The sequence below is a fragment of the Dendrobates tinctorius genome, unplaced genomic scaffold, assembly GCF_039654945.1.
Source record: "Dendrobates tinctorius isolate UK_male_01 unplaced genomic scaffold, ASM3965494v1 ptg000024l, whole genome shotgun sequence".
Taxonomy (NCBI): Eukaryota; Metazoa; Chordata; class Amphibia; order Anura; family Dendrobatidae; genus Dendrobates; species Dendrobates tinctorius.
The window spans coordinates 18,769,019-18,783,093 of record NW_027361692.1 but is presented as its reverse complement, the minus strand read 5'-3'; the positions used below and the strand labels follow the sequence as shown (position 1 = coordinate 18,783,093).

At 35.3% G+C, this 14,075-nt stretch overlaps 1 protein-coding gene across 6 annotated transcripts in view; it reads left to right on the top strand.

Moving 5' to 3' along the window:
• ADGRB3 (adhesion G protein-coupled receptor B3) overlaps positions 1 to 14,075 on the top strand; it is a 1,461,501-nt gene that overhangs the window by 478,045 nt on the left and 969,381 nt on the right. For 5 of the 6 annotated variants that reach the window (XM_073569395.1, XM_073569393.1, XM_073569394.1 and 2 more), the window contains exon 3: positions 6,951 to 7,061. The exons of the other annotated variant lie outside the window; for it this stretch is intronic. In XM_073569395.1, coding sequence (XP_073425496.1) covers positions 6,951 to 7,061 — 111 coding nt within the window. The remainder of the gene's footprint in view (positions 1 to 6,950; positions 7,062 to 14,075) is intronic. 6 annotated transcript variants of the gene reach the window in all.

Here is a 14,075-nt window from a genome sequence, read left to right as displayed (position 1 = left end):
GCCTCATTATAGTGATTTACTAGGGCATACATCAAACTTTGTTAATTTCCGCAATCTACTTGCTATTAGAGTGAATTTTATGAGGGAATATGTACATCTCAGTGCAGGGGTATACAATGTAAAAAGGGTCCCATATTATTGGATATTAATATACTGGATAATACCAAACAGGAGTTTTTATGCTTGTTTGCCCATCTTTCCTTTTTCCATGGCCCTTACAAGGCTCAATGGCAGCAAAATTGACTTCCTCTATGATATGTATTCCCTTGACTCCATGATTTTTTTAATGTTTCTCTCAAATACTTGTAGCACATCTAGTCTATTAAGTGCTTGGGCAGACTACAGAATTTTGAGTCCATGGAAAAAAATCAAACTGAAGTAAAATGACATCTGATTTTCATGGACTGATAGAATGTAGAAGATAGAGAATTTTTTTTCATCTTCTCAGCTGAGAAAATTGGATCACACTATGGTCAAACTCTGATCAAACTCTCTCAGATGAGATAAAATACAGTGTTGTGACCCTAGCCTAACTGTGAGGAATCAAGATGGTTACCACACCAAACATTTGATTTTTAGACTGTTTTAATTTAGACTAGAGAGTCTTAAATGCAATAATTTATCCCAGTGGTTCACGCAAGTTTATAATATTTATTAGTTTATGAAATTTTTGTTGGACATTTGCTCTAAAATTTTGGAGCAGCTTTGGCACATAGGCTCACATCACATGCTGCACTAATGTTAAACAATGTCACCACACTCCTTTCCTGTGAAGCCATACTCTCTTGTAAAAAAGATGGTTAAAATGTCTAAAATGCCTTAAAAATATTGTGCAAAACATCTTAGTGCAAATTGCACCAGAATGGTTTAGATATTTTCCCGAATTTGTATTCTATATTTATTTCTATAGGTATGAATAACACAATGGCGCTCGTATCTGATGTTCTAGCTAGCAGCAAACAAAGGCAACTACCACCATTTGTCTAATTAGTAATAGCAAAATCAATTTAATTTGTGCTTTACTAGAGTCAAAAAGGGGACAACTAGGGAATGTAGCACTGTATGTAATTGCAGCAGTAAAGTGTAAACCTAGATCTAAGATGCACAGGAGTTTGTAACTACAAATTGTACATACAAAATTGTCTGAGTGCATATGGATAATAGGAACCGACACTTAATGATCTAGAAATGTAAAGTGCACTGTGATTAGCAGCATAGAATAATATAAAAGGAGTCAACATAGGGAAACAATGTCCATGATAAAATACGTAAAAGTAGCTATACACCTCGTAGTGTCAAAACAGAGGAAGGAAACTGTTGTTTTCTGAAACACATAGGCTGAAGTTTGGCTCATTAAGAGATTCATACTGCCACTGACAGTGTGAAGTTATGTATGCTCTTCTCTGCCTTCAGCGTCTATCAGCTGCACACTGGGAAGACTTGCACAGAGCGCATGCTACCGGGGCACCACTCACCTATCTCTGTTCTTTGAGCATGCATGCCTGTTAACTGCTTGAATATCTGGACTGCTACTACGAGGTGCACCGCTCAAGAACCCTTTTATTCTTTCTGCACACAGAACCGCGATTGTTTTAAGATCTGGATTACTCTATACTGCTAAATACTGTGCACGTTACATATCTAGCTAGTTGAGTGTCAGTGTCTATTAGTCAAATGCGCTCAGATAAGTTTGTGGTACAATATGTGGTTACAAATTCCTGTGCGTTTTACTTCTAGGTTTACACTATATTGCTGCAGTTGCATACATTATTGTTACATTCCCTAGTTGTCCCCTTTTTGGCTCTACTAAAGTGCAAATTATATAGATTTTGTTATATTTATTGTCTATTTTTTACTCAAGTAGTTTTACATAGCATCTTAGAATATAAATTACATCAGTCACAAGCTGTTATTTTCCACAAAGATACCAAATGCACTTTTTTAATTGAAACAGTAATTATTTTTTATTCTAGTGTAATATTAACATCAACAAACCAACAATTAACACCACGGTGATAATTCCCCTAGATAATTATGTAGAAATGCATTCATTTGCAATGTTGTTTGTCATTCAAAATGACACAAAAGCTGTTTCTATACTTTTTGGTTTTTTGCAGATTCTTGCTTTGCCTTTGCAGCATGTATTCTCCTATGTGTTTGGCATAAACCTCTTTTTGCACTGCAAACCTATCGCTTATTTCTTTTATTTCTGTTAAAGAAAACTCCCTCTTACTAAAAATATATATTTTTGTTTATTCCATACAGTAACTTGAACATTTAAGCAAAGCTAATGTAGAAATGAAAATAACATTTATTCCAGCTCTTATTTCCTACATCAAATAGATGGGATTATTTTATACTATTTTTCTTTCAAAATTAGAGTGAAGCTCCAAGTTGGAACAATTTATTGACTACATAAGGAAGTTGAATATTTGGCTTTTTTAAATTATCTTTGACTCTGAGTTTTAAATTCCTTACCATCAAAAGAAGGTGTGATTGGGGATATGATTTATCATCACCCCAATGGTTCTGTAGGAACCACACATGGTTTGATTGCTGTCCTGGCGACATGATTCTAGCTATGTAGGACAAAATGAAGGAATCATAATGGACTGACATGTCATGTGACAGCCTCTGCATTGCAGGAATACAAGCAAGAATTAAGAGTACCTGCATTCTGTTGTTTTATCCAGCATGTCATTAACATATTAAAAGACTGATAATACTACACAGAGGAATCATTAGTCAAGATGTTCATTATTACAGTATGATCATTTTTAGAAAGTGTCAACAAAAATTAATGGGGTTGTCCACTAATTAGACAACGCCTTCTCAACCACCGTATATACCCTATGTAAGAAACATCAGCTATATTAACTATCAAGGCAGGAATTGTTCCTGGTATGTCGGCACCCACTCTCCATGGATTCACATGACATTTTTATGGACACAAGCCTTACAATCATTCAGTGGCTGCTTCTCTCTCATGTCCTTTGGATGTAACAGACACCCGTAGGAATTCTAAGTACAGCTGCATTCTTTCTTATTCTGGAGGTCAGTTTCATCTGAAGGAAGTGAAAGGAAAACCACCACTGATTGGCTGTAGAGATTACATTACATAGCAATGTCATATGAGCCCCAAAAGAGTGAGTGCCAACATTGGTAAACTTGTGCCTGCACAGGAAGTGAGTATAGCTGCTGTTATTTTACATGGGGGAACAATTATGATTGAGATGGCTTTGTCCATGTAGTGGGCAACCCCTTTAAAACTCCTCCTTAACCCCTTTCCTACATTAGATGTACTATTCCATCCAAGTGACCTGGGACCTAAGTCCCAAGGACGGAATAGTACGTCTAACGCGATCAGCTGCGCTCACGGGGGGAGCGCAGCTGATCGCAGCCGGGTGTCAGCTGATTATCACAGCTGACACCCGGCACTATGTGTCAGGGGCAGTCACGGACCGCCCTGACACGTTAACCCCTGGCACACTGCTATCAAACACAATTGTATGGTATGGGGGATTTAGGGAAGAATCAGGAGGGAGGGGGCTCCCTCCGTGTTTCCCTGAGACCCCCACAGCAGCGCGATGTGCAGTGCTGCTGCAGGGGTCTCCTTCCCTGCAGGTCCCCAAATCCAAAATGGCAGCAGGGACCTTCAGGGGCCTGCAGGGAGGCGGCTTCCTCATGCCTGCAAAGCGCCGGCATGAGGAAGCCTGCAGCACTGCCTGTGACAGATCGCTGATCTGTCACAGCGATCTGTGATGTGACAAATCAGCGATCTGTCACATGACAGTTATGTCCTCCCTGGGACATTGTAATAAAGTTAAAAAAGAAAAGTGTAAAAATAATTTATAAAAAATCGCTAAATAATAATAAAAAATATTCCCTATATTCCCTATATATAAATATTCATTTTTTGAAAATAAAAAAACAATAAAAGTACACATATTTGGTATCGCCGCATCCATAATGACCCACCCTATAAAACTGTCCCACTAGTTAACTAGTTGAACCCCTTAAAAAATAAAAACGAAGCGAAAAATAAAGCTTTATCATCATACTGCCAAGCAAAAAGTGCAATAACGCGCGATCAAAAAGACAAATATAAATAACCATGGTACCGCTGAAAATGTAATCTTGTCCTGCAAAAAACAAGCTGCCACACAGCATCATCAACAAAAAAATAAAAAAGTTATAGCTCGCAGAATAAAGCGATGCAAATATAATTATTTTTTATATAAAATTGTTTTCATTGCATGAAAGCGCCAAAACATACAAAAAGACATAAATGAGGTATCGCTGTAACCATACTGACCCAAAGAATAAAACCGTTTTATCAATTTTACTGCACGCGGAATGGTGTAAGTGCACCCCCCAAAAGAAATTCATGAAACGCTGGTTTTTGTTCTTTCTGCGTCCAAAAAATCGGAATAAAAAGCAATGAAAAAATGTCACGTTCCCGAAAATGGTACCAATGAAAACATCAACTCGTTCCACAAAAAATAAGACCTCACATGACTCGGTGGGTCAAAATATGGAAAAATTATAGTTCTCAAAATATGGTGATGCATAAACTATTTTTGCAATAAAAAGCATCTTTTAGCGTGCAACAGCTGCCAAAAATAAAAACCCGCCATAAATAGTAAATCAAACCCCCCGTTATCACCCCCTTAGTTAGGGAAAAATAATAAAATAAAAAAAGTATTTATTTTCATTTTCCCATTAGGGCTAGGGTCAGGGTTAGGGCTAGGGTTAGCATTAGGGCTAGGGTTAGGGCTAGGTTCAGGGCTAGGGGTGTGTTGGGGTTAGGGTTGGAGTTAGAATTGGGGGGTTTCCACTGTTTTGGCACATCAGGGGTTTTCCAAACGTGACATAGCGTCCGATATCAATTACAGCCAAAAATGCCAAATGGCGCTGCTTCCCTTCCAAGCTCTGCCATGTGCCCAAATACTTGTTTACACCCACATATGGGGTATCAGCATACTCAGGACAAATTGCACAATAACTTTTAGGGTCCTGTTACCCTTGTGAAAATAAAAATTGGGGTGAAATGATCATTTTTGTGGAAAAAATATGATTTTTTTTATTGTACGGCTGTACGTTATAAACTTCTGTGAAGCCCTTGGGGGTTCAAAGTGCTCACAACACATATATAGATAAGTTCCTTGGGGTCTAGTTTCCAACATGGGGTCACTTGTTCGGGGTTTCCACTGTTTAGGCACATCAGGAGCTTTCCAAACTTGACATGGCATCCAATCTGTATTCCAGCCAATTTTGCAGTGAAAATGTCAAACGGCGCTCCTTCCCTTCCGAGCTCTGCCATGCGCTCAGACAGCGGTTCCCCCCACATATAAGGTATCGGCGTACTCAGGACAAATTGCACAATAACTTTTCCTGTCCAATTTCTCCTGTTACCCTTGGAAAAATAAAAAATTGAACCTGAATTAATTTTTTTTGTGAAAAAAGTTAAATGTTCATTTTTTTTAAACATTCCAAAAATTCATGTGAAGCACCTGAAGGGTTAATAAACTTCTTGAATCTGGTTTTGAGCACCTTGAGGGGTGCAGTTTTTAGAATGGTGACACTTTTGGGTATTTTCTATGATATAGACCCCTGAAAGTGACTTCAAATGTGATGTGGTCCGTAAAAATAAAATGGTGTTGTAAAAATGAGAAATCGCTGGTCAAATTTTAACCCTTATAACTTCCTAACAAAAAAAATTTTGGTTCCAAAATTGTGCTGATGTAAATAAACATGTGGGAAATGTTACCTATTAAGTTTTTTGAGTGCCATATCTCTGTGATTTAAGAGCATAAAAATTCAAAGTTGGAAAATTGTGAAATTTTCTAAATTTTTGCCAAATTTGCATTTTTTTCACAAATAAACGCAAGTTATATGAATGAAATTTTGCCACTATCATGAAGTACAATATGTCACGAGAAAACAATGTCAGAATCACCGGGATCCATGGAAGCGTTCCAGTGTTATTACCTCATAAAGGGACAGTGGTCAGAATTGTAAAAATTGGGCCTGGTCATTAACGTGCAAACCACCCTTGGGAGTAAGGAGGTTAATTCACCATTTGCAGCTAGGGCTATCCTTGGCATACATAGGACTCAGAGGCTTCAAAATGGGTCAAATAAGACAGAAGGGCATAGTTTTATCCCTCCTCTATTTCCTATTTATACTTCTTTGTAGTCATTAGCGTTAGTCACATTGACAATTTTCCCACTTTTGGAAGCCATGTTCTTTCTATGATGGATAGGCCAATTTTCTACTGTCTTGTTTGCTTAAAATTCAGTTTTTTGGAGATGGGGTCATGGGCAAATAATCACTGTTCAGTAGACTAACCACAGTTAGATCATTTTTTTATGTGTTCCAAGCATACACAAGGCTTGTCTCCATGACTATCTACTATTTTGGCAACTATTAGCAAATATGTTGTGTCCTAAACTAATAGGTCATGGATACTTAACTGTTGATGTAGGGACAATATTTAATGCTTTATTCTTTCATATTACAAACTGCTTATAAAGCTTTAGTTTCTGCATTCTTGAGTACATAATGACCACGTACATGTTTCTTGTCCCTAAATGAACCATTAATGTAACAATAGATATAAATTGTATAAACTGATTCACCTTATGTTCATTATTTTTGCATATGATACATATGCTCATAATGCTTACATTTACTATTGCTTGCTTTATACAATCATATGTGTGACAGTTATGATGGAAACGTTCCGCTAAATTCTGTCTTTATATAGTTATTCATATAATAGTTTTCCAGTGAAGAGTAAAATAATTTTCTATGTGACTTGATTTATATATTGTGCAGACTGTATTACTTCAATGGAGGCATGTTTAGGATCAGATTGCATGACACGTGAGTGCTGTTTTAAGAAATGTCTACACACGAGCTCTCATAAACCTTTATTCTGTCTTTAGAATTTGGAATGATTGGAGATCATACAATTAAAAGTCAGCGGCCAAGATCTGTTCATGAGAAAAGGGTCACCCAGGAACAAGCTGATGCTGCTAAATTTATGGCACAAACTGGTAATACGTTAGTTACATTTTTCTACTTACTGTTATCAATTTTAGCAAAATCACTGCATGCTTCCATAATCCTCTGCATATTTGTCAGTTTTTTTCTAAGCTGATACATTTTTTTAATCATTTATTTTTTCACCAGTTACAGTTCCATAAATAAAGTAGCTGCAAAGTAGACAGCACACATTCATTGCAAGTGTGGCTAACTAACCCTGCTGTTCTGCTGTCCCTTTAAACATACAGATGTAACAGATCTATCTGCACTCCACAGCTTAGATACTTATTGACCTATTTTGGAGACACATCATTTTCGATGCAAGGGCTTTAGTGTAGCAGTCATGCTGACCTGTGCAGAAAAATATGGTACATCTGTAAGTGGAAGGCTAATAAAAAAGTGCCAGCAGACTTAAAATGCAAGTTGATCTAACAAATAGACATCTTTTAGTATTCACAAATAGAAATTGTAAACTTTTCATGCCTTTGAAATATTTGAAAGTGTAGGTTTATTTTTTCCCCTAAGGCTCACTTCTCCCAGTACAGTCTTACTGTTTTTCCTATTGAGATGTTGTACATAATGTATATGTATAACATGTGAAATATAACAATCTAGACATCAATTTTTCTGTTTTTATAAAAATGAGATTTTAAGGTCCAATATTAGGAATGCACATCATATTTGTGAATGTTACAAGTGGTCTTTTCATACAACTTGCATTTTAGGTTTTGTGTTTTATTTTCTGTTTTTATTTTAATATAATATATTGAATTGAAACAGTTAAACTGACGTGATAAATTTGTGTCATTTTGTATGCATAAACAGACCGTTTTTTGTTCAAGTCTATCTGGGGGAATTATCTAGCACTGAAAGAGTTATGTCATATAACGATTATATATTAGATATTAAAATTGTGCTTTCAATTAACAGATGGCAAATTCCTTCTTATTCTTTCGTAACATAATGAAATATGGCAGAATGAAGGCAGCTGCAAAAAACACCCGGATAAGAGAGATGATTGCAGTATTCATAATTCTCCTACATACATGTACTATTTTGCATTTCTTCTAATAATTAAGTTTCAGCATTTCACAAATGATTTTATGATGCTAACTTACTGATTGCTAGTGTTATAATTTGCCAAGATCTCATTTGCTGATATTGATATACAGATTTAACCACTTTCCGACATCAGGCGAATAGTACATTGATGTTGGACTCCCTCCACTTGATGTGGGCTCTGGCACTGAGCCCACATCTTTTCTGGCACATGTCAGATGTTTTGAACAGCTGATATGAACCTCTAACAGCCGCGGATAGAATCGTGATCCACCCACGGCTGTTAACCCTGATAGTGGCATTTAACTCACACTTCCAGCAAGTGCACCAGAAATCCTGCCCATCAATGAACCCATCACGTGATCGCGGGTCACCGATGGGTTGTCATGACAACCAGAGATCTCCAGCAGACCTCTATGGTTGTCACTGTCAGACTCCTCTGAGCGCCACCTGGTGGTCGGCGCTCATAGCAAGTGAGCAATTCTGCTACATCTGCTACATACTGGCAATTTGATCATTGCCTGTATGTAGCTGAGCCAATCACATTATGGCAGCTTCTAGTCTCCCATGGACACTTTTGAAGCATGCCAAAAGTAGAAAAAAAATTAAAAACTAGTAAAAAATGTTTAAAAGTTCAAATCACCCCCTTTTCACCCCATTCAAAATAAAGCAATAAGAAACAAACATACACATATTTGGTATTGCTGCATTCAGAATCGCCCGATCTATCAATATAAAAAAATTAACCCGATCTCTAAATGTCGTAATGAGAAAAAAGTCAAAATACCAGAATTCCAATTTTTTGGTTGCCGCAACATTGCATTAAAATGTAAAAGATCATATATGCACCAAACTGGTATCATTAAAAACATCAGCTCGGCACACAAAAATTAAGCCCTCACCCAACCTGAGATCTCGAGAAATGTAGACGCTATGGGTATTGAAAAATAGTGCAATTTTTTTTTAACAAACTTTGGAATTTGTTTTCACCACTTAGATAAAAAAGAACCTAGACATGTTTGGTGTCTATGAACTCATAATGACCTGGAGAATCATAATGGCAGGTCAGTTTTTGCACTTAGTGAACATGGTAAAAAACAACAACTGTGTGATTGCACCTTTTTGCAATTTTACAGCACTTGGAATTTTTTCCTGTTTTTAAGTACACGATATGTTAAAACCAATGGTGTTGTTCAAAGGTACAACTCTTCCCACAAAAAACAAGCCCTCACGTGGCCATATTTCCCAAAAAAATAAAAATGTTATGGCTCTGAAAAGAAGGGGAGCAAAAAATGAAAATGCAAAGATGAAGATACTTTCCAGGGGTTAAGGGGTTAAAGGCAGTGATGAAATGGGGGCCAAGGGCTTACCTGTAACATTTACTCTCTTGGCTTACTGTTCAGCTACTTGCAAATATTATATTACCCTCAGTCACAAATGTACCTAAGCTGCTAAATAATAATAAACTAGGCAGTATGATAACTGAATGACGAGATGCTTCCTTTGTCTATACATATTTAAAAAAGTAAATTGTGCCAGTTAATGCTCATATAGGTGAAGTAGTGGGCCCACCCAGGGATTCACCTGTTTTCCTGTGGGCCAGTCTCAGCCTGTTTATAGGAAAAAATTATACATGAACTCCATTCTAGCAATGTAAATAAAAGTTGTGAAAAAATAGATGTATATGTAAATTCTTATGTGAGTCAAAATTTAGTCCAGTTTCCACTTATTTTCCTACAGTACGTATGGTATATTATTTGCTATCTTTCCTTATACCATGGTTCAATTATTTTGAAAATTAATTTATACTACTTTACTGACAGTGAAATCAGAAATCCTAATTAATGCTCTACTAGGATGACCAATAACAAGACATCAAGTAGTCAGCTTAACTAAAAAAGTTTATGTATGTTTGCTCAGTTCCATTTTTCATGACTTATGAACATATGCATAGTTGTTATTGAGCAAACATTCTCTCTATTGAGTTCAGTCATCAGAAGCAGCACTACTATATTTTAAAGGGCACCTGTCAGTAGGATCCGCCCTCGTAAATCATCTATGTCATCTTATATAAGCATGTAGAAAATGGAAAGTTGAATAAAATAATACCTTGATATCTGCAATCTGATATTGTATTCCAGCGTTATCCACCTTTTTCTTAAATATGTAAATGAGCTGCTCAGAATGATGGGTGGGGAACTGATTTGTATGAGTATCTGCCTCCAGATCTTATTTTAAATAAAAGCGTGTGCTACTAGTTTGAGTAGTGTGAGACATGTAAAGACTGACAGTCTCTTGATCTACATATCTCACACTTTTAACACATGCTTTCATTTAAAATAAGCTTTGATGGCAGATTCCTAGTGAGATCTATGTCCGGTCCATAGATCTTAACAGTTTATCTACATATTAACACATTAAAGAAAAACATGGGGTTTTTCAATAATAAGGATCACAGATATACTGACATCATTCAATTCAACTTTCTATGACTTACATACACATATACACAACTTAGAAGTTTTTATCCTGCTGACAGACTCCCTTTAATCTAGTTCTGTACAGAATATTCAGCCAGCATAGCAATTGTATAGAAATGGAGAATAAAGATGCTTAAAAAAATAATAGCAAAAAATTTAAAGTTTCATATTGCATAAATAAATACTGTTGCAAATTAAATGTGAAATGTAAGACTAATAGCCCAAAGCAAAGCAAGAGTGGAGCTTTGTTTTCTAAATTATTTTCTCCACTTTTTCTCTAGTAAGTAAATCAGCTCAATGTACTATATAACCAAAGCCTGATATATTGTTTTTTATTGTTTTTGCCTTTTAAGAGTTTGTGTTCCCAATGCAATGACTTCCATTTTAGTACAAAATTATCAGAGGGGAAACAATCATGAAACTTATTCCATTGTTTCCTATTTCACCCGTTTATCACAGGAGGCATCAGTTTGTCTCTGGATGTCTTCCTGACCTGGACAAAGTAATATTTTATTATCTAAAATCACTTTAGTGCTAAATAAATGAGTAAATTTCAAACCTAACAAATTGATTTTTTTCCATTATTTTTATTTATAGCTGAGTTTTACTTTCTGATAACTCAAAACAATAAGGAACATAAGTGGTTTTGAAACTTTGCTTATTTTGTGTAATAGCCAGAATCTTTTTTATAAAGATAAACTACTTCATTAATGTTAAGCTTTAAGCTAATATGTAGCAATCACATATGGTCATCTGTCTGTACAAGGAATATGTCCCTTTTTATTTTAATTGATGTGAATAACCATAAATACAAAATGAAGAAATCGTGATTTTTTTCAATATATTACATTTTTTCATATCTCTAAATGCTATGTAAGAAATAGTTGAGACAAGCAGAAACATTTGTTAAAGGTAAAATTATTGCTCTGTGCTGTATTAGGTCATCTTGTAGTGTTTTCTTACATTGGTCTATCTACTAGCCAGGTCACTTCACTTTATAAGTCTATAAGATAACGTTTCCACTTAGCCTGTGTAGTAAGCTTTATATAGATCAATAAACATGGAAAGCCATAATGAATATCAGCATAGTATACAAAATAAATTGAATTTCAACAATTCAGGCAAGACTGGATCTTTACAGAACGGGAGAAACATATTCCACATTTTTATTAATAATACACAATGACAACATGTTATGATATTAATTACACATGATCAAAAACAAAATATATAATTTGAACATACCATATATTGTAGCTTTACATGTAATTAAGGCAATGGTATATGGTAAATTTTGGTAATATAATATTATAAGTGCATAGCTAAAATATATCTATATATCTTGTTTGCAGTGTGAAATACAAAGCTGGCAAAAACTATAATTTATTTGGAGATAACATTTCTTAAATAATTTAATCCTAAAAGCAATGTACATGAAATTGTTGTGAAATAATACTGTACTGTATGTTGTGTTCATGAAGTGGGACTGGTTGGTTTATAATGGGACATATTGTTTCTTCCACTTGTTTGGGGAATGACTGATTCAATGAATACAATTAGCACATCCCAAATATCTATCATCTTGTATCTGTTTTCTAAAGTGTTATTAAAAACAAAGCATTAGCTTGAATTAAAGGTGCCTACAGATTAGCGTATGAAAAATCTTTCCACTTTCATCAAGAAAACTGGGGCAATTTTTTCAAATTTTTATCAGATTAACATCCATGTGCCAGCTGTGTGTCTGTGTTACATGTCCATGTGCTATCCATATGCAATCCATTTTCATACAACTGCATTAAAACATGTACAAAATCGCATACAGTTTCCTAGGTTTACAATTGAAATAAATCTTTAAAAATTGGATGCCATTCTGATGTGTGGGATCTGATTTTATTCTCACACCCATAAACTTGAATGTGTGAGTCTCATCCAGGATTTGGATGAAAATAATGCATGCTGTGATTTTTTGCTGATGGATACTCGGACCAAAAAAATCATTCATCTGAACACCACTGTTAAATAACTTGGGTCAATATGCTGTCTATTAAAAATCGGATAGCACATATCCAATTCATTCACTTGTCTTAATGAACCCTAAAAATGATTTGAAAGTGTTTCCAATCTGCCAAAATGTTTTTTTGGTTTTTTTTTACCCAGGAGTAGAGATGAGTGAACACGAATTTAAAAGTTTGTGGTTTTTATCAGACAATTAGTGTCCAGTGCTAAACGCCAAACACGGACTTCTCCCAGAAGATCATTGCAATGTTCAAATTTCCAGGGGAAGTCTATGAGAGAGAGAATTTTTCCTGCTCACAAGTTTGGATCTTCATTTTTTTCAATGGGTTTTGGGTTCTGGCTCAAGTTCGCATACCCGAGCCTAGCTTTGTAATAAAGTTCGGGTCTGGTACCAGAACCCGAACTACCACAGGTCTGCTCATCCCTACTCAGAAGTAATTTTGGCAGGGTCATGCAGTAGCATTATGTCACGTGGATTAGGTGTAATTGTAATGGGTGAGTGATATATTGCTACATTATTTACTTCAAATCTTCAATAGAAGTGTCAGAATAAAAGTGTCATAATAAAATAGCAATAATATTTGACATAACAGAAGAATAAATATAAAGTAAAAAATTACAATATCAGCAGAAATTCAATATATAATAGCATAGTCTAAAAAAATAAACATCTCATATAAATGATTTCACTGCTAGATGCCCCAAACTACTCTCCATTAGCTAAAATGATAGATTAAATATGCTATTTCTTGTGGAAAGGTGTCACAGCAATTGGCTTTATTGACATCATTAGTAAATTATTTGAATTTGTTCCTTTCCAAAATACAAATCTTAGAAAAAACTATGGTGCACACTACTGTATATATGGTATATAGCAGTATAAAAATGTATTAATGCATATGCCTAATGCCTGTGTGCCTGCTTATATACTTAAGTATACTGATAGGTAGGTGTAAAATACACGAAAAAATTATATTCATTGGGTTTAATAAACGTTCTCAAAAAGAACGTGTCAGTTTATACACTGTAAACCTACCAAGGATAAACTAGCATAGCACAGGTCTTAGGAGGCAGCATATTTCTTGCCACATTACCATCTCACAATACCTTGATATTGTAATGTAAAACTATTGTTTCTTTCATAAAAAAATCTTATTGAAGATAAAACATTTGCCACCTATCCACAAAATAGTTTATATATGTTTTTATTACTGGGAGGGACCCACAAAATATAAAAATAGTAATCAAGTGCCCTTGTTGTACGAGAAGTCATGAACTGGATCTTGGGCTTTCAACATCCCTAGGCACTACAAGATTTTCTCAGTGGTTTCTGGGATCTGTTAGCTTTTATTATTCCTTCTATGTTTTTCATATCCACCTCAAATTTCCATTTACATATATGACTGACTTGTGTGAGTTTTTTCTTGTCTGCCACATTCACATTAATTTAGCCAAAAAAAGAAATGTATG